The sequence below is a fragment of the Sminthopsis crassicaudata genome, chromosome 6, assembly GCF_048593235.1.
Source record: "Sminthopsis crassicaudata isolate SCR6 chromosome 6, ASM4859323v1, whole genome shotgun sequence".
Taxonomy (NCBI): domain Eukaryota; kingdom Metazoa; phylum Chordata; class Mammalia; order Dasyuromorphia; family Dasyuridae; genus Sminthopsis; species Sminthopsis crassicaudata.
The window spans coordinates 238500202-238522382 of NC_133622.1; the positions used below are offsets into that span (position 1 = coordinate 238500202).

General features: G+C 34.4%; 2 protein-coding genes and 1 non-coding gene across 3 annotated transcripts; 2 read left to right on the forward strand and 1 right to left on the reverse strand.

The window, feature by feature from the left end:
- The first annotated feature begins 450 nt into the window (after positions 1-450).
- Positions 451-1160, forward strand: LOC141547410 (olfactory receptor 4C6-like). The gene is given in 2 exon segments (XM_074275844.1): positions 451-658; positions 661-1160. Coding segments are annotated over 2 exon segments (708 nt in total).
- Positions 1161-9129: 7969 nt separating this feature from the next.
- On the reverse strand, positions 9130-9236 carry LOC141548144 (U6 spliceosomal RNA). Its single transcript, XR_012483831.1, has one exon. It is a non-coding gene; the product is annotated as a U6 spliceosomal RNA (small nuclear RNA).
- Positions 9237-15689: 6453 nt separating this feature from the next.
- Positions 15690-16622, forward strand: LOC141545716 (olfactory receptor 4C6-like). Its single transcript, XM_074272925.1, has one exon. The coding sequence runs from the start codon at positions 15693-15695 to the stop codon at positions 16620-16622; it is 930 nt and encodes a 309-aa protein (XP_074129026.1). The 5' UTR covers positions 15690-15692.
- Positions 16623-22181: the final 5559 nt, after the last annotated feature.

Below are 22181 nucleotides of genomic sequence, written 5' to 3' on the forward strand. Positions count from 1 at the left end.
AGAAAACTGAGGCTGAAAGAAGTTAAGTGCTTATCCAGGTTCATAGAAGTTAGTGTTTGAAGAAAGATTTGAATGCTGGTCATTCTTAACCCAACCTCAGGGTTCTAAGTACTAAATATAAGGAAGATAGAAAAAAAAAAAGGGGGGGGGCGGGAAACAAAAACAAATTAGAATATAGACCAATCAAGAAATTTATAGAGAATAAATCAAAATGGAAAATTAAAACAAAGTAACTGAATTCATTTTTGTAAGCTTTACACAAAATTCAGGCCCTTAAAAATATTCTTTATCATTTTTAAAATGACATCTATTTTCATTGTCACAGGGAATGTACTCATTGTCATAACCATAACTGCCAGCCAGACTTTGAGATAACCCATATATATATATTTTTCCCCTAAATTTCTTATCCATCTAGATGTTACCTGCTCTTCAATCATTGCTTCAATGATGGCTGTGGATTTGCCATATGAAAAGACAATCACCTTGCTGAAAAGCTGTCTGACCCGGCTGTTTGTAGAACACTTTTTTGGTGGTGTTGGAATCATCCTCTTTGTGGGCATGGCTTATGCTCGGTATGTGGCCATCTGTAAACCCCTGCACTACATGACCATCATGAATCCTCGTTTGTGCCAGCTGTTGGTGGCAGCAGCCTGGATGGGGGGCTCTGTAATGCTACCATTCAATTAATCTTCATGGCTCATCTTCCATTCTGTGGCCCTAATGTAATCGATCATTTCATGTGTGATTTGTTCCCATTGCTGAAATTGGCCTGCATGTACACCCAAGTTCTCAGCCTTTTAGTCATTGCTAACAGTGGAATAATGTGCCTGTCCATCTTTCTCATTCTAATTGTCTCCTATATCCTTATCCTCTCTTCCCTGAAGTGTGGTTGTTCAGAAGGAAAGAGAAAGGCCCTTTCTACCTGCAGCTTTCACTTCACAGTGGTGGTCTTATTTTTTGCTCCCTGTATATTCTTGTATGTGAGACCAGTAGCCACTTTTCCGATAGACAAAGCTGTAGCTGTATGTTTTACTATGATTACTCCTATGTTAAACCCTTTGATTTATACCCTGAGGAATACAGAAGTTAAAAATGCCATGTGGAAACTCTGGATCAGAAGAATGTCTTTGACTCTTCAGGAAAAGTCAGCCTACTAATTAAAAAGCATTCAAAGACAGCAGAAGGATGTTAATGTTTTGAGAATAATATTTTATTTAGTTTTTAATTAATTAACTTAAAATTTAAATACAAAATAGAAAAAAAATACTTTTTTGCATAGAAGTACATGAGAGAATTCGATATATAAAGCAATACATTTCCATTTTAAGAAAATGAATATCATAAATATTTCCTATTGTATTCAGAGCTAGCCATCTTTTCTTATCTTCCTTGTAGGTTTTCTTTTGTTCTTTGTTGTGCACATTTTAATTTATATATATACACATATGCTGGAACTTTGTCTTCCCAGAAATCAGCTGGAGTCAGGATAATCAAAAGTCTTTTTTCTTAGTCTTTTGAGGTAGAGGTCAGGGGATTAGATCTAGCAATCTCCATATCTCCTTCCTCTCTCTCCACTCCCAGGAGAATGAATCAATTTCCTCCTCCTACTCCACCCACACAAGTCACTTCCCCTTCCTTCTCCACACCTACCAACCGAGCCAGCACAGAATAGTTGGGTAGGGTCATCCTTCAAACATATTAATAGAGAATTATCCAATTGGCAATTAGTCTCACATGCTCCACTATCCAAGTGCATTTGCTCAGTCCTAGCCCTTTACATACATATACATATGCATATGTAGAAATCTATCATTATAAAGAAATATACTTAAAAACACTGCAGTAAGACTGTTAGGTTCTTACTAAGTGCTAATGAGATAATGAGATATTAGGTTCTTACTAAGTGCTAAGTTGGTACTTAACAATTCTCTAGTTCCAGCCTTTACTGGGAGTTTTACATCTATGAACTCCTGGGGAGGAGCTCGCATACTTAGGAGGAGCAAGTTCATTGGTTGAAGTAATTTTTCCCCAGAAGCCCTTGCATTATCCCAAGCCCACTTTCTGGGAGGATAAAAGAGGGCTGCACTTGAGAGATAGAGAATCTTGTCTGGACCAGTCTTGAGGCAGCTCTCTGGAGGAAGAAGTCTCTCCTCTAGCCCAGAGAGCAATCGGCAGTTTCTGGAGATGACAGCACATTACATAAGACCATACTCTGCTTGCTTTTCCTCTATTTCTCTAAAGGTAGATAATATATTCCTTCGTAAATCCAAGTCTTTCCATTTTTTGTAAATCCACAAAATGATCATTTCTCATGTAGAATATTGTATAAATGAGTCCAGATTTTCCATTCACTAGCAAAGATCACAATCTGTTCATAAATTTCCCCCTTATTTTTTCCTAGCCCTTTTTTCCCATGAATTTCTGAGAGGTTATAACTGACATATAAAAAAACATGATGAAGACAAATATTAACTGAGCCTGAAAGAAGGTATGTACAATATTTTTATTCATTGTTCTTCATCTAATAATAATGATTATAATTAAATTGTTATATCCCAATATGGTCAGTAAAAGATATTATTTCTCAAAGTACTTTACAAATATTACCTAATTTTGCCCTTACATCATCTCTCAGAGGTAAGTGCCATTATTATAATCCCTTTGCACACAAAGACCTTTAGGCTGATACAGTGTATATGTAGCTGACTCTTACAGGGCCCCACAGAAAATCATCATCTGATTAAAAAAATAAATTGATATCTTACTAAATTAAATCTAAAGTTCTATCAATTGTACCAGGCATCTCCCTCCCATTGTGCCTTTGCAGAAAAGGGAGAGAAGTATATTTTGCCAAGTTCTCTCTGGGATAGACTCTGGTATACATTTATGCATGGTTTGGTTTGTTTTTGTTTTTATTTTGTTTTTAATATTAGTTTTTTTTGTGTGTGTGTATTTTCAAGGTGATTGTGAATATTGGCTTTTTGTTGTTGTTTTATTTCATTCAAAAGAGTTTCCATGAGTTTCTGAATTATTCATATGTTTTATTTCTTAAGGTATGGTACTCTCTTATTCCATATTCAAGTATTGTATCATACTTTTGTATCCATTTTCCAATCAATAGTATATGTTATTTTTAATTCTTTGTCATTATGAAAGTACACTTATAAATAGTGTTACTTCTTTGAATTTAATGCCTATATTTGTCTTTTGCATGTGTCTAATTCAAGAAGGTTTTGCCAAAGGGTATCTATATTTTGTCTTATATTTTTTGAGCTTCACTCTAAGTTGTTTGCTAGAATAGAGAGACTAAATCAGAGTTCTGCCCACATTGCATTATTGTGCCTCTCTTTAAGAAGGTTCTCCAAAATTGACCATTTTCTCCCTTCCTCATATTTTCCAACTTGGTAGATTGATCTATGCTTTTATTTTATTGGAAATGTCTTAGAATGTAGTTACAATTAGTAAAAATATAATATTATAATATTGGATAAAAGGATTTGATTTTGTTTTGTATTAGTCCCTTCCTATATTCTCTTCTTAATTTGATTATATGCCTTCAGTTTTGGACAAAAGTAACAAAAATGAAATTTTCCTTTGACCTTCAATTTTGATTCTTTCTTAGCTATTGAAATATCCTCATGGAGCTATAAGATCACTGTGATGGGAGAGCCCCAAAACGCTTTCTCTTTCTTTCTCTCTGACTTTGGGGGTGATTCATGAGGTGAAGCACTTGAAAAGCTACTTGAAGGAGAGATTCTCATTAAACCCTGCCTCTACTAAAGACCCTCCCCAGGGAATCAAGTTAATGTGGTTTCATCCTATTGAGTTGGAAATTAGCCCAGAGGCACTCATTTAATTTCATGATTTTGGGGCATAATTCCAGATTGCTCTCCAGAATGGTTGGATTCCTTCACAATTCCACCAACAATGCATCAGTGTCCCAGTTTTCCCACATCCCCTCCAACATTTATCATTATTTTTTTCCTGCCATCTTAGCTAATTGGATGGTGTGTAGTGGTATCTCAGAGTTGTCTTAATTTGCATTTCTCTGATCAGTAGTTATTTGGAATACACATATGAGTGGAAATAGTTTCAATTTCATCATCTGAAAATTGTCTCTTCATATCCTTTGACTATTTATAAATTGGAGAATGGTTTGATTTTTTATGAATTAGTCAATTCTCTATATATTTTGGAACTGATGCCTTTATCAGAACTTTTGACTGTAAAAATGTTTTCTCAGTTTATTGCTTCCCTTCTAATCTTGTCTGTATTAGTTTTGTTATCAAACTCTGCATACCCTTTGATCCAGCAGTGCTACTATTGGGCTTATATCCCAAAGAAATACTAAACAAGGGAAACGGACCTGTATGTGCCAAAATGTTTGTGGCGGCCCTTTATGTAGTGGCATAGAAACTGGAAAATGAACAGATGCCCATCAATTGGAGAATGGTTGGGTAAATTATGGTATATCAACATTATGGAATATTATTACCCTTCTATAAGGAATAGCTCAGACATATTTCCAAGGGAACAACCTGCTCTAAAGGGTCATTATTGGATCTGTGGTTTAACTGCCTATACTCACCTGCCTCTCAATTGGACAGGGAATTATTATATTGGACTAATAAGGCCAAAATTTTTCTTTCTTCCCGAACAGGCAAACCAATATTTAGGGATTCAGTTGTATGATGATTTGGGAAGGGGGAAACGGAGTTTAGATACCTCCATCACTTGGACTGGAGATGCAAATGGTTGGGGTGAGGCCTGGCCTCCAGAAAGAATAGTCAAAGAGTATGGGCCAGCGACCTGGGCTCAAGATGGAAGTTGGGGATATAGAACTCCAATATACATGTTGAACAGGATAATTAGGCTTCAGGCAGTTGTAGAGAGTATCACCAATCAGACAGCTGAGGCACTAGATCTTTTGGCTGATGAAGCTACTCAAACCAGAGAGGCTGTTTTACAACATAGACTTGTGCTGGATTATTTGTTGACTGAGGAAGGGGGAGTTTGTGCTAAACTAAATTTATCCACATGTTGTATAAAGATTGATAACAATGGTAATCTAGTGAAAGAAATCACTAAGAACATTAGGAAACTTGCTCATGTTCCTGTACAGACGTGGACCTCACTGTTCAGTACTTCTTAATGGTCCTGGTTTGGGAAGCTGGTGGAAGCAGCTCTTTTGGTTTGGCCTTATAGACCTTAGTGGTGTTATATTATTCCCTATCTACATCCCTTGTTTGATCAAATTAATAACCAGAATTGTCCAAAACTCATCATCTGGAATGATCAGGTTGGAAGAGAAAGCTGAAGGGTCTGTTAAATGGGCAAGGGTGGAGCCGGTGGCTCAAGGCCAACAGGAACCAGAAGGAAGTGAGGATTTCATAGGGAATGTGAAATTATGTTACAAAAATTTGAAGAGGTCTCAGTGTACAAAATAAGAGGAGGGACTGAATGAGATGAGGTGAGATCTTTCAAGACAGTTGTGAAAATCGAGTAAGGCTTCATCTACTTCAGAGTTCCAGTAGGCCTGAAGGACTCTGAAGTTCCAGCAAAGGGCATTGCCTTCCCCTCCTATGATATCATCTCCCTATTTCATCCAAATATGGGCAACTATGTACTTATTGGTCAAGTTCAATTTCATGGGTAGATCTCTTGTTTAGAATGTAAGACTCTCAGCCAATGAGGATGAGGGTCAGTGGTGGGAGGGGGCGTTTTGCGTTAGGGATTAAAAGTGCTGTCCTGCCCACAGGAGGTGCCTCCTCTCTGCAATAGTCTGCTCAAAGGGTGGGACACCCTTCTTGTGAGAATGTACAATAAACTTTGCTTTTCTCTAGAGCTCTCTCCAGCTTTTTTTATTAAATGGTGTTCCCTCACCATTTCCGTACCACACAAGTTGGATACAAATGAAATGATTGTACAATAATATCTTCCAAGGTAGCTGTGAAGACAGAAATATTTGCAAAGTTCTTTGAAAACTTAAAAAAAAAATCAATAAATGGATGTCATCCTCTTCTTACTCCTTTATTTATTATTATTCATAGTAGTAGGGGTAGTAGTAATAACAGTAGGTAGCAATAATTTTACTACTACTAATATTGCTGTACTATCAATTTACTTTATTCTAGGTCCCATGAAAAGCATTAATTAGGTTACATTAAATGCTGCTTGGGGCAAAATTTAGGTAGTGCTGACTGCACTTACATTTTTACATCTGTGTAGAATCTGCTTATCAACTAATTAGCATAGCAATTAAAGACGTAGCTACCAGACTGACAAATTCTTTTACCTCTTAACCTGAGCCAGTAGAACACCTTGTAAGAGGCCACCCCATCCCTTACAACTTAATCCATTTTCCTATAACACGTATGCAGAATGTAGCCTTTTCTGAAATTATTTCATTACATCCTGGAGTCTCTCACAGTACAGGTCCTCTCCAAGCTCTTCTCTCCATCTGACCTTCACAGTACTTTATTTATAATACTCCTATGGCTGGGGACTCTCCCCTCCTCCCCCTTCCACTTTTCAGTTCCCTTTTAAGTATTACCTTCCCTTACTGGAATGTAAGATCCTCAATGATAGGGACTGTATTTTTTCCCCTTCATTTATGGTCAGAGAACAGTATTTGGAACAAATGAAATGCTTACCACATGTTTTGTGACTTTTAGGCTGATTGGTTTCTGGTATTCGTAGATCTTTTCAGGTTTAACCTTGTTATTCCCCAATAAAAGTGCAATCCCTGAAATGCATTTGATACCTAATAAATACTCACTGAATTAGGGTTTGATTTGTTTCCCTACTTTAGCATACTTCACAAATGATGAGAAAGCTTCTTCTTAAACAATAAAAGAATAGAGAGGCTCATCCCATTTGAATCATCCTGATGAGGTGAAGTCTAGTTTTGGGGGTTCTTTTTCAGGGAACTAAAAATATGATGATTTTTCCCTCCCCAGGGAAAGAAATGGTGAGGATTGCATCTAGATTGAAGCATGCTTAAAACAAAACAAAAAAACAAAACAAAACAAAACAAAACTTTTTTCCTTGAAGTTTTGGTTGGTTTGTTGCTGTTTTCTCTGTTTTTTTTTTTTTTTTTCTTTTCTCCATAATATAACTAATAGGAAACTATTTTGCATGATTATATATGCAAAATCTATTTAAATTTATTTGCCTTCTCAAGGGGGAGCTTTTGGAACTCAAAGTTAAAAATGAATATAAAAATTACTTTTTTACATGTAGAAAAAATGAAATACTTATTACCCCCCCTCCCAAAGACCCAAAGTATTTACTCCACAGGAAACTTAAATCTTGTACTCTCATGAAAAGATAAGAATAATGGGGAAAGAAGTTTTTATTTTTATTCAGATAAACTATGATTGAATCCTTTATTTGTTGTAACTAACTGTTGTTACTAACTTTTTTGGAATATTTTACTCAGTTCTCATGACATCCTCTATGATCCAGGGGTTCTCAAACTATGGCCCTCGGGCCAGATGCTGCCCACTGAGGACATTTATGTGGCCCGCCTGGTTATGGTAAATGGGCTGAGAGGCAGAGACAGAGTGTGAGCTTTTGTTTTTACTATAGTCCGGCCCTCCAACAGCTTGAGGGATAGTGAACTGGCCCCCTATTTAAAAAGTTTGAGGACCACTATCCCATATTTTACCTCTATGTAGGCTTTATATAAATTAATTATTGTTTCATTACTTTAATTTACAAACTCATGTAAATCCACATCTATGTATTCATCTGTTTAAATATCTCTATCTCTATTTCTTATCTATCATATTTTGAGGAATAGTATACTTGAGTAGAATATAAGTTCTTTGAAAATAGGAAATTTTGTTTTTATATACACCATGCTAAGACTGTTCCTTTGCACACTATAGGTACTTGTTAAATGCTGTCATATGAATGAGATGAGTTGCTTGTTTGTGGATGTATCATTATAACAGTTAAAATATAAACTTACTGATGACCAAACTCACCATGCTATGTACAAGTGCATGGTGTATAGAAGTTGCTTAAAATTTTTATTACTGGATTTATCTTTTCTAAATTTCTAATTTGATATCAGAAAGAGCAGAGTCATATATATATATATATATATATATATGATGTATGTATATGTATGTATATGTGTGTGTATATATGTACATGTGTATATATATGTATATATATGTATATGTGTATATATATGTGTATGTGTATATATATGTATATGTGTGTGTGTGTGTGTGTATATATATATATATATATATATATATATATATATATATATATATATATATATATATATATATATATATATATATATATATATAAATGAGAATGCCATTCAATGTAGATACTGTCCCTTCTTGCTTTGGATCACATTCAAATTAAATATATGTGACATGCATAAGAAAAATTCCAGAGAGGCTGTCCCAAACCTGATAAGAATTTCCTTCTAAGTGTTTTCATATTTTGAGAAGAGCAAATCAATATTAGTGTGCTTGATATTTGAATGCCCTATACCTTTTTTGTCATTCATTTTTTGAGTGATATTTTTTATGACGCTTATTTGATGCACAACATCTTTTGGTCATTTCCTACCAGCCATTCAAAATCTCTTTATTAAACATTTTCCAATTTCCTTTGAGTCATATGCAACTTTAAGTCTTCTATAATCATAATAATGCACTATTTTATTGCTGAATATGATCACCAGCAGCAAATTTAATTTATAGATTGGGCTTTGGCCCATGATATTTTTGGGGGCCAATTTTTACATGATATCCAATTCCAATTCCATCATTTCCTTATGGTACTGTTCCAAGATATCCATAGTGGCGAAACCTAAAGCTATAAATTAAGCAGTGTTTCTATAAAGATTCAGCCCTTATAATTCTATATCCTATAGACAATTCATCTGATGAGTTACCAGTTACTTCAAAATGACTTCCTTACAGAAATTATTTTAAAATTTCTGTAGGTATACTTCCCCTCAATTTAAACTTGATTCCCTAGAGATCCAGAAAAGATAATTCTTACTAAAATCACATAGATTCTAGGGACCCAATGTATTCAGATATTAACACTTACTCATTTTTTAATTAATTCAATACATTAAGATTTCATTGTAAGATTTAACATTGCTTCTCAAATTTGTATATCATGTTTTCACAAGGGCCATACTAATTTTCTCTATGTCATTCCAATTTTAGTACATATGTTGCCCAAGTGAGCACTTAAAATTGTTGATAGGATAAAATGAGATGACTTCAAATAGGTCCTCAGATACTTAGCTGTGTAAATTCACTTAACCTCGGTTTGCCTTGGTTTCTTTACTTATAAAATAGGATATTAACTGGTCCCCTCACCCCACCATAAACTGTGAGAATCACATTAAAGGATATTTGTAAAGCACCTTCCACAATGCCTAAAAAGGTAATACATATTATTTTAGTATTGTTATTATAAATATTGATTATGATATTTAAACAGAAGCAACTACTATAGTTGAATCATCTGGTCCCTAGTAGTTTTGGATGATATTGTGTTGGAGATGTTCCACTGACACAGAACATCCTTGATGCCCTTGCAGAATCTAATCCTCGCTAATAGGTTTATTTGAAATCAAGGAACTCAATCCTCAAAGATCATTATAAGCTTTTTCCCCTCATTTTGTTAAGAACACTTGATCCTCAAAGCATGAGTTGACTAAAGAAAAATTAAGCAGGATAGAAACAGCAAAGTTGGGTTTTGTTGCTAAATTCTCCAACTCCAAATCTATAAGAGTTTTCATTATATTACTGCAAAGGTGAGAAATCTTTAAGGATTGTTTTTTGGGTGTTATGAATACATTAACAAAATGGAATTTTTTTGGAATGGAATCCAGATGGACTTCAGTGTTTGTGGACCGTTGGTCACAAATAGATTTTACAGCAGGGATCAGATTCTGTTGGGAAAGCAAAAAATCTTCTCTGCCTTTGGGATGTCTTTATTGTTATAGTCTCTAAAATGATTAGAAATTGCTTGGGTGACATTACAATTATTAATTCATTGTGCCTTACAATTTATTCAACTGTCTGCTTTTGTGATATAACCATCAATTATTGGAAATTATGAATTTTTTTTCTCTTATCACTACCAACTTTATTTGCCTAAGCAGATGTTCTTCCACTTCAAATTGAAAAAGTGAACCCTGATGATGATGATGATGATTAAGTCGCCAATCACTGGAGACATATCCTCAATGGGACATTATTGTAATAATGAAATAGTATTTAATGCTGTTGTTATCCTGAAGGTAATTATTGGATGTCCTTAATATTCTACTTTCATCACAAGATGAACATTGTTTTAACTGTTTGTCTTCCTGTAAAGAGATTCTTTATGAAGGTAAACTATTTTATTACAAACTTCATTGGGCAGTGTCTAAATTATTTCTGAAAGTCTTGAGGTTTTCCCCATCCTATTCCAAGTGTCCAATGATATTTCAAATCGTTCTGCAAAACATGAAGTGGGCTTTTACATCAGGTATTTGGATTTCTATAGCAACCACTTCAATTCTCATTCTTCATCTGGAGCAGTGCCAGTTTTATCCAGCTCTGCAAAAGGTAAGCTTGTCAGGAGAGCAAGAAAGAAAAGCCAACTTCCATTTGAACCTCCTTTCAGGTAAGGAACTGAAGATCTGAGAAATCAAATAAGTTATCCAAAGTGGGAATAATAGGAAGTAAAATAGGTGAGATTCTGACTTTAAATCCTGAGTAAAATATAATGGTCAATTTTATTCAGAGAGAGTAACTATGAGCTCAAGAGAGAAACTGTTGCACACTTTCTGGAAGGTTATGTTCACAGAAATATGAAAAAAATGGCATTTGTTTATCTAACAAAAGATTAATTTCTACTTGAGCATATAGTTCAGGAGAACTCAATGCTGACCCTTGGGGTACAGAGAACTTGATAACAAAGGCCCCAGATGATCATGAAATTGATTGATTCCCTAAATTCAGTGACACAATATTACCTTCTTTGGATCCTTATGTTGGTAGTTATAGGAGCTCCCCTCCCTCAATTTAAAAATAATATTTAACAAAGGACCATCATTAAACACAAAGGAACTGCTAAGGGGTTGTCTTGAAAAGCCACATGTGTTGTGTCTTTTAATGCCTAATTGAAAATGCCATTTCTTTTTAAATGACATTTTATAGTATCATCAATTTTGTCATGGAAATGTATTTGAAGAACATCTATCATATGCTCATATATTACAGATGAGGATGCTAATGTCTAAAGTGTCTAAGGGAATTTCTTCAAATCCATAGATTATTTATTAGTTTGAAGACTTGGAACAAGACTTGTGATTCCAAATTCAGAATGAATTTTAATCTATCACATTATCTATACAATCAGATCAGAGACTGTCGGAGATGGAATGCAAGTCAGATATTCTGTAGCTGAACTTCATGAAATGAAGGGGAAAAAATTATTTTCTATTTCTCCATGATTATTACATCTGCAGGAGAGAGCTAGTTTGAGGATATAGTTTATCTAAATTTTAACAAAATTTCTGATACATTTTCTCATTTAATTCTTGTGGAGAAGATAGATGATAATACAATTAGATGGATTGATAATTGGTTGGGTGTTGGCGACAAAGACATGTTAATTATTCTATGTCAGCATGGGAGTAGAAACCCAGTGGAATTCTCCAGGGACCTGTGTTTGGACTTGTGCTGCTTAGCACTATTATTATGATTCAGGTAAATTATACATGATATATATATATATATATATATATATATATATATATATATATATATATATATATATATATATATATATATATATAAAAAATTTTCAGATTAAACAGAGTATAGATGAATGGTAAGGATGGTTAGAGGATTATAGAGTTAGGGCTCAAAATTATTTAGACAGCCTAGAACATAGAGTTAAACTTAGGAAGATCAAATTCAATAGGATAGTAGTCTTGCCTTTGGGTGATTTTAATTAAAATCAGCATATAACCCATCATTACTGCTCAGTTGTTAAATCTTAATTCTTCTAACTCTACATAGTAGCTTGTATCTGACCTTTCTCTGAGTGGATTATAGAGCACATGGATTGGAAAAAATTTGCAACCCTCTTGGATAGGCAAGTTGGGGACAGATTTTCAAATGCTTTAAATACTTTTTTAAAAATGATTTTGTGTTGTATCTTTGGAGCTAGAGGTATTTGAGTTTCTGGAACTCACTGGGAGTGCTAGAGTAGGGACATTTCATCAAGTGTCACTGTCACCTGTAGGAATATCAATTTGCCACATAAGTAAAGGAAAATTGATTGTAGAGAGGAGAAATTGATGGTTATTGTTCAGTCACGTCTAACTCTACATGATCTGTTAGGATTTTTGGGGGCAAAGATACTGGAGTGGTTTTCCATTTCCTTTTTAGCTCATTTTACAGATGAGAAAACTGAGCCAAGTAGGGTGGAGTGACTTGCCTAGGGTAATACAACTAGGAAGTGTCCAAGGCCACATTTAAACTCAGGAAGATGAGACTTCAAGTCCAGTACATTATTCACTGAGCCACTTAGCTATCCCTAGAACAATTAAGAGGGCATGTCAATAAAGCTGCTAAAAGATGATTAAGGGGAAACTATTTCAGTGGATTTTGAGTAAAAAGAAAGGTTAGATACAAGATACTGTATAGGGTTAGAAGAAATAAGATTATAAAATTGCTCAATAATGGGCTATTGACTGAACAATTACTTAAGGCTGTAAACCTTAGATGGAAGGAGATAAAACCGAGTAATGAAGAGGGACATATGAGTTCTTTTTCTATGAATTGATTCTGATATGTCTAGATGACAATTTGCTCCAAATATCCAGCTGTGGATTTCAAAGAGATAGACCAAGGTGTTTGTGTATAGATTTACCTATATCTATATTACATATGATAGATATTATATATACACACACACATATGAACACATATACACATGTGTATATACATATATATATACACATATATGTGTGTATATGTCTGATATTAATTTTGAATTGTAGCCTACATAGAGATGATAATTAACTTGTAGAATCTGATATTATTATTGCAAATGAGTTTAAATGAAAAAAAAAAAAAGGAAAACTATGACAAGAGACTCTTCACTGACATCAATAATTAGAGGGAAGGATGTTAATTATTTTACAATAAAGGAAAGTCAGGGGTGCCTGGACAACTATGAGTAGAATCAGGAAAATACAATTACCAAAACCCAAGAGAGTAAAGGATAAATATCACAGATAGTTGTGTATGAGTTACATATTAATTTAAATCCCATAAGATATAAACTAAGAATTATGAAAACTGGGAAAAAAAAACAAAGAAAAGATCACTTATTAAAAGATCTTTTGTTATTCAGAGATTGTGGATTCATATAACTGATCAGCTCAGAATTCATGTTACTAAAAATTGTGAAGTGAGAAAAAAAATTTAGACAGTAATGGTGATAGTTTTGCACAGAAGGTAGACTGATTGAAGGAAGAAGAAATAAAAACTACTAAATTGATGGCCATGAGGGAATCAAATTATGGCATTTTAAAAAAATAAGCAAGATTTTGAAAGGGCGGTAGGGAGTAGGGAGGTAACCAATAATTAGGAACACACTGAAAATTAAAGGAAAAAGATAATTACTACTTCAAGCTTCTGTAAGATATAGGAAAGCCTGAGATCCATCCACAGGTTTTTGATGAGTAAAAGATCCAAGTCTTCCTAGAAATGAAATGAATGGAAATAATAGGATAGGAAAAAAAGAATAACATTGAATAGATTTCTTTTTTAATTTTCTCAATATAATGAACTCATCTTCTGAGGAGGTGGGGGGAGAGTTAGTGCTAGAGTTTTGTGACAGCTTAGATGGTATACTGGGACTTCAGATTTCAAAAATCTGATCTTGATTCCTGACTAAGATATGTATCAGCTGTGTAACCCTGAACCAATTGTTTAAGTACCTTTAACCTCAGTTTCCTCATCTTTAAAGTGGGGATACTTATGAGAATCAAATGAAGTAATATTTGAAGTATATTACACCCACTATTTCACTACTTACATTTTATCTATTATATTTAAGAAGAGGAGAAATACATCAGAACATTTCTATATGGGAAGTAGTATAAAATCAGAAAAGCATACATACAATGACTTTCAACAGTCAGAACTCAAATATGTTAAATAACACATATGTAGGGGACTTACTGACTTCTTCTGGCCTTTTAAAATAATATATGTATAAGACATGAGAAGGTAGGTGGATGGAGTTAGCCAGGACCTAGATATCAATTGAACTAGAGCACAAACTACTCCATAGAGAATTGTAGAAAAGATTAACTAAAGGGTTGGAATTAGAAGTGAAGAAAATAAAATTATCATATGAGGAAATAAATAAAAAGAACAAGGGAGGGAAGAAAGAAAGGAGGAAAGAAGGAAAGAAGGAAGGAAATAAGGAAGGAAGGAAGGAAGGAAGGAAGATGAGGTAGAGAAGGGGATGTAATGAAATGATCATTGAGCCTCTTTTAATTGTGGTTAAATGACTCATATGTGATTAAGGGTTAACAGTCTTTTGGAGAACAATTCCTTATGGTGTCTCTTCCATGGCCATTGCTCTTTCACCCTTTATTTAAATAATAACAATATCTAGCTTCACATCAAGCATTTTCCTTTCTTACTAAGTAACTTTTCTTGAGAAGACCTTCTTCCACTATTCAACTGACTAAAATGAAACTAGGATTCCTGTGTTTCTGTCTCTCACACTTACCAGCTGGGTAAGCAAAAGTAAGCTTTCTCATCTGTAAAAATAGTAATGATGTCAGTGCTATTTATCCTGTAAAAGTATTTTGAGGTTCAAATTAGGCATTGTTGTTAACACTTTTGTTAACTTTAAATTATCAGTTATTATTATTATGACTCATATTCATTAAACTTTTTTTTTTCTTTTTAACCAGCCTATGATTTAACTGGATTCAAGAATTTCCCAACAAGGAAACTTCTACTATCCATGCAGTTAATCAAATGTTTTGCAGTTTCTGGATGTAAAGAGATATGTAGGTAATTATAGGCTAAATGATTTACCCACTGACATATAGCCAGAAGCAGGACATGAAAGGTTTCCCAATTCCAAGATTATTGTTCCATTTTTTTTTTTTATCTCAAGCTTTACACCCTTCCTTCCCAATTGGAGTAAGAGCTACTAACTCATTAATCTTATTGATATTTATTCTTAAATGGCAAATATGTCATTGCGACAAAAGTATATAAGTTAAAACTAGATGTTATATTAATTGACTGGATTATAATAATTTTTAAACATGATATTAACTCATCTCTCCCTTCCTCGGGTTGCAGACAAGTTAATTACGTGAAAGAAATTTACTGTCATCAGTTTTGTATAAGATGAAAGGGACATGAATAACCTTTCTTAGCATTGAGGATGTATTGTATTCCTTCATTGACAATGTAAAAAATTCATCACTAACAGAATAAGCAGTATCTTGGAGAAGACTAATGATTGACCCAACTTTGAATTAAATTAACTGGCTTGTTTGAGTAAGGTATAGGCAAGGTCTCATTAGAGGAAGAAATGAAGAGAAAATGAAAGAACCAATAAGACTATGTTATAATCAGGAAGTTGGCAGAGGATTGACCAAAATGGAGAATAAGAACAATGTAACTGAATTCATTCTCCTAGGCCTTACACAAAGTCCAGAGCTTCGAATGATATTCTTTGTCATTTTTTTAATCATATACATTGCCACAATTATAGGAAATATACTCATTGTCATAACCATGACGGTCAGCCAAACTTTGAAATCACCCATGTACTTTTTTCTAACTTTTTTATCCATCATGGATGCTACCTACTCTTCAGTCATTGGTCCAAAAATGGTTGTGGATTTACTCTATAAGAAGACAACCATCTCTCTGAAAGGCTGTCTGACCCAGCTGTTTGCAGAACACTTTTTTGGTGGTGTTGGAATCATCCTCCTTGTGGTCATGGCTTATGATCGCTATGTGGCCATCTGTAAACCCCTGCACTACATGACCATCATGAATCCTCGTGTGTGCCAGCTGTTGGTGGCAGCAGCCTGGATGGGGGGCTCTGTACATGCTACCATTCAATTAATCTTCATGGCTCATCTTCCATTCTGTGGCCCTAATGTAATCGATCATTTCATGTGTGATTTGTTCCCATTGCTGAAATTGGCCTGCATGGACACCCGAGTTCTTGGCCTTTTAGTCATTGCTAACAGTGGAGTAATGTGCCTGTCCATCTTTCTCATTCTAATGGTCTCCTATATTGTTATCCTCTCTTCCCTGAAGGGTGGTAGTTCAGAAGGAAGGCGAAAGGCCCTTTCCACGTGTAGCTCTCACTTCACAGTGGTGGTCTTGTTTTTTGCTCCCTGTATATTCTTGTATGTGAGACCAGTAGCCACTTTTCCGATAGACAAAGCTGTAGCTGTATGTTTTACTATGATTACTCCTATGTTAAACCCTTTGATTTATACCCTGAGGAATACAGAAGTTAAAAATGCCATGAGGAAACTTTGGATTACAAAAGTGACTTTGCTTTTTAAATAAAATATGCCCAACAATCAAATTATTGAAATGAAGAGGAAAGATGCAAACACTTTAGTTTTCTTGACTCATCAGTGCTTGTATGCAGTCAGTCACTTGTACAGTTAGTCTTAATGACCTCTGCTCAAATCTAGTTTAAACTTTGGACACCTTCCAGGGCAGCCTGCAAGAGACAGTGGTAGAATATTCCCTTGCCCAAGCTCACTAATTCCATCTCTCTATGCTATTGTAATAGCAGTACTAATCGCCTATGCTCATGATTACTTATGCTTATCAACATTTTTTTTTTTGGCCTTATTTGTTGCCTTGGTTATAGTTTTTGCTCTGTTTATAAAAGTAGCATGTTTGAAATCCACACCAGCTAGATCCAAATGTTTGCTACAATTATGTGCTAATAAAATATTTTTTACCTTTCTTTTCCTGAGTTTACTTATTGACTTGGGTGAGGCCTGAACCAAAATTTGTTTTAACAACAGGTTGCACACTGGTTATGATACACTTTTTACTTATCAAAGGTCACAATCCAATTACACTCCCCTTCCTAGTCAAAATTTTCTCATTAAGTATTATATACAGATTATAATTATCTGGACTTTTATCTTTTCTTTTGCTACCTAGATTAATATTAAATGTAATGAGATAGATAGATAGATAGATAGATAGAAAATGAGAGAGAGAGAGAGAGAGAGAGAGAGAGAGAGAGAGAGAGAGAGAGAGAGAGAGAGAGAGAGAGAGAGGAGAAGGGAAGAAAGGAAGAAAGGAAGAAAGGAAGAAAGGAAGAAAGGAAGAAAGGAAGAAAGGAAGAAAGGAAGAAAGGAAGAAAGAAGAAGAAAGAAAGAAAGAAAGAAAGAAAGAAAGAAAGAAAGAAAGAAAGAAAGAAAGAAAGAAAGAAAGAAAGAAAGAAAGAAAGAAAGAAAGAAAGAAAGAAAGAAAGAAAGAAAGAAAGAAAAAGAAAGAGAAAACTGGTAGGTAGGTAGATAAGTAGGTAGTTAAATGATAGAGATGAGGGAGGGGAGAAAGACTCATTCATAGAGGAAGACAGAGACACAGAGGAGACAAAAACTGACATCATTTGAAATATTCTTCACATATAGTCATTCACCTATACAAAATAAAGAAAGATATATGATTGCTATATTTTCCTCTAGGGCTAGACATCATTATTTCCATTATACACAATTTAATTTCATTCTGAACCATTCTGGTTTATCTTGTCACAGTAAATTCTTGGAGCTGATTTTTTTTTTTTTTTTATTCTTTATTAATTCAATATGTTCCCCATTCAATATAATTCCCCATGCTTCTCTGAATTCTTCATATTCATCATTTCTTATGGTACAAAGATACTATAATACAGGAAACAAATATTTATTGTTGTTGCTTGTCCATAATTCTCTAAGAAGACCAGGACATTGGGGAGTGACACCATATACATCCACATGAATTGGATTTGACGTATCTATTAAATGTCAAACACTGAGCTAAGCACAGAAGATAGAAAGAAAGCAAAATCACTTCAATAAATTATCCTTCTAATGGAGTAGACTACAAGCAAATAACTATATACTTAAACATTATTTATTATATAAATAGAAGGCAATCTAATTTGAGAGGAGGCCACTACAGAGGTGTGATGTACAATTTGAACTGAATCTTGAAGGATGTCAATGAAGGCAGGAAGTGGGGAGAGAATATTCTAGGTTTTAGAGCCAGGAAATGAATGACAAGGTACCAAGAAGAAAAAGGGAACAATGTATGTGCAAATCTAAATGATTTTCCAGAATTTAAAATTCTTCCAATTCCTATGTTTTTCCCTCTCTTGTTATAATCACTCTGCTACTTTCATCTTTTTAAAAATATTTTTTAATTAGCTGAGTATCATGTAAAGCCTCAAATTAGATTTATTTGTATTTCATTTATTAGTAACATGGAACTATCTTCCTCAATCAATCAGTCACCATTTATTAAGCACCTACTATGTGCTAGGCATTAGTTCTTGCTCTCTTTAAGTCATAACTAGCTTATGACTCTGTTGACGGTCTGTCCCTAAATGAGTATTTCTTTAATTCTCCTTTTCCATTTTCATTTATATGTTATCTTTTTTTGTACTAGAATGTAAGTTCTTTGAAAATGCTTTTTCTTTTTATTTGCATTGTATTCTAAGTATTTAACACAATGCCTGGCCCTAGTAAGCTTTAATGAATGTTCTATATTATCTATCTAAATGATGTTTACCTACTTCTCAAATTTATTTCTAATCTATCATCTACCTCTTCCATCTATCACATATCTACTTTTCCATCTAATCTGTCTTTTATCAATCCATTTACTCCTCTCTTATCTCTTCATTCTGTCTGCTTATCTTTCTAGAAATCTAATATGCAGTTGTTAATAATTTCTTTTGATCACACCTCCAGGTTAGTGTGTCACAAAATGAATTTAAAGTGATGATTAATACTGGGTCATTTACTTCTCATTTGTTTCTTTCATTTCCCTCCCCTATTAAACCTGATTCCCAATTTATAGAGAGGCAGGAGTAACTGTGGTAAATTATTTTATTGTTGTCCTAAGGGAATGCAGTCAATATTTTCTATCAAAATAAGAATATGGATTTTTCAGGCTAATTTTCCAAAGGATGCTTGTTTTCTCCTAAAACCTACCAAGAACAATAATTAAGTCAAGGCAAAGTTATCTGGGGATGCACCACATACATTATGTGGAGAAACTAGGAAGCCTAACATTTAATTAGCACAAAAATTCATTAAAGCAGGAAACGACCAGATTGCTAGCTTCCTTTACCTTGTAGCCACATCCCAGTAGAGCTTCTCCCCAGCCTAGTCCCATCATAATAGCCTCTTCCTTTCAAGATGCACAAGTCGTATTCATTTTTTTGTAGAAGTGAGATCAAAGTATCCTGGGGTTCTCTCTATAGGGAATGCTGATAGGCTGATATTCACTAGTCCTTAAAAGGGATGCTATCATTTTTTGTCTTTGTATCCCTAGAGATAATCATGATGTCTAAAATATACTTGATAATTATTAAAAGTTAGTTAGTTGAATTACTGATTGATTTCTCTTCTCACTTTAGCATACTATACAAGTGGTATCTTTGCCTACTTATGGCTAAGAAGATGGGAATCCAATGTCCATTAAAGCAGCCTAGGCCCTTTGGGGAATATTTTAGTTAGGTGTCAGATTTCCCTTTCCTAAAATTTACATTTGCCTCTTTGAGACTTCTGTTCATTAATTCTGATTCCTTCCCAAGGGACTATCGAGTTGGATGGTCAGTTATTTATTAAATACTACATGATAAATTTAAAAGTCTTGAGATACAAAGAAAGGCAAAAACAATCTCACTTTTGAGGAGCACATACTCTATTAAGGGAGATACTATGAAAACAACTAAATATAATAAAATGTACTGATGGGATAAATTTAAGCTAGTAATTAGAGGATATATTTTGGAATAAAGATGGAAGGGGAAAGACTTCTTGCAGAAGGTAGAAGGAGCCAGAGAAACCAGGAGATAAAATAAGAGAGAATTCCAGGCATGGGAGATAGCCATGCCTTAGGAGACCCAGACTTAGGAAATGAAGTGTGTTATGCTTGCCAATGAACAGATTCTACTATTCCCGCAGAAAGAGAAGTGCTATAAGATGTAAGAATATTGGAGATTTTGGGGGGCTAAAATGTGCTTTAAATGCCTAGGAGCCATTGAAGTTTATTTATTTGGGGCTTAGGGGATGACGTGCTCAGGAATATTTGGGGAAATTAGGTAATGCTGGAGAAACTGAGCAAGATAGAGATTAGAGAGTATTTAATCATTTATTAAATGGAGAGATATATTGGGATCAATTGGATCTGTGGTTTGGTCCCAGGGTTGAATGAGACTATCATTTCCAAGAATCTAGCCAACAATGTGAGTTCTCAAAGACATATATACACAGGGCTCAGCTGCAGGGGGTAGACTGAGGCAGGGGCAGAGTCAGAGTGCTGAGAGTGGGAAATGGGACTCTGACAGGGTTGGGTAAGTCTCTGGACAAGGTGATGGCATAATCAATCGGAAGCACCCCAGACATGGGGAGAGGCATCTGATATTCTAAAAGATAAGATCTTTTATCCTTATCAAATATTCTGAAAAAGAGGGAGGGGAAGTTTTGCAGGACTGAACTTTTAGCTGAAGCACGGAAACTGAGTCAGGATTGGGTCAGGATAATTAGGGAAACTGAGTTAGGACAATAAAAGAGAACTGTGGTATAACAATTAATTGATAAATTAAGTATGCATAGGAGTGGTGAGAGATTTCTGGCAGGCTGAGAGACTAGCAGGGTGTTGAAATGGTGGAAAGTGGAATGATAAGGCCCTGCATCATGAGTGTGATTATGTCAGAAGAAAGCTATTTATGTGAGAGATAATTCAAAGGCAAAATTGAGAGGCTTTTGTAGTATATTGATTATGGGCATTAAAGTTTAATTTTCCCTTAGTTCTTTTCCTTGTGGAATTTCTTTAAATTCTTTTTGAATGCCTATGTAAATTTCCACAGTCCCAGTCTCCAAAATAGACACACTTATGTTTACATTTACAAACATGTATGCCCCACGTATACATACACTTAAATTCATAAATAGAGTAATAGACAAATGTATATATACTCACACAATACACACTCATGTCCCTTTACACAAATTTACACACGTACATATATACACCCACACATTTTCACACATCCTTACAAATATAATCATAGCTACATGCATGTGAACATATATACACATAGTCACATACTTCTGCACATGCACTCACACAAGGGTATACACACTCACAGACATGTATACATTAACACCAATTATATTCATATGTACTTATATACATATATACACATTATATTCATATATACTTATACACACACACACATATATATAATTTTACAAACAAGTGAACAAATGTATATAATATATATGCACACTCACATACTTAACCTTTTCTTCCCCAGTTCCCATGGTATATTATTAGATCAGGAAGCCCTGAGTTGCTATTCTGGTTTTTTTGTTTGCTTGTTTTGTTTTTTTTTTCACTGAATCTGCAGTCATTTTTAAAGCTTTTTCTTTTTTAAAATCACTTGAATAGAAATAGGATCCATCAGGAATTTTTTTTTGGAAATTTAACAAACCAACAAGTAATTGATTATGCTAAAGCATAAAGATGCAAAGAAAGGCAAAAATAAGTCTTGTCCTAATGGATCTCATAACCTGTTATGGTAATACTACAGATAAATCATTAGTTATATGTAGAGCAAGTAGAAAGTAATTTGAGAGTGAAGAGCAATATGAGCTGAGTCTTGAAGATAACCATAAAAACAAGAGGCAGAGGTCAGGAGGAAGAATTAACTACACTGCCTGACCTTCCAGCTATATGAAAATCATCTTACATAACTGTCCACAATAAAATGAAAGCCATTTTTTATTTCCTTTGTATTCCAATACCATTGCCAAGAAAACCCCAAATTGACATCACAGAGTTGGGCAATGCAGAAAATAATTGAACCACCACACAATTGTAGGA

Excerpts from the sequence above, each read along its gene's own strand:
- LOC141545716 (XM_074272925.1), top strand. The coding sequence starts at position 15,693 with ATGGAGAATAAGAACAATGTAACTGAATTCATTCTCCTAGGCCTTACA.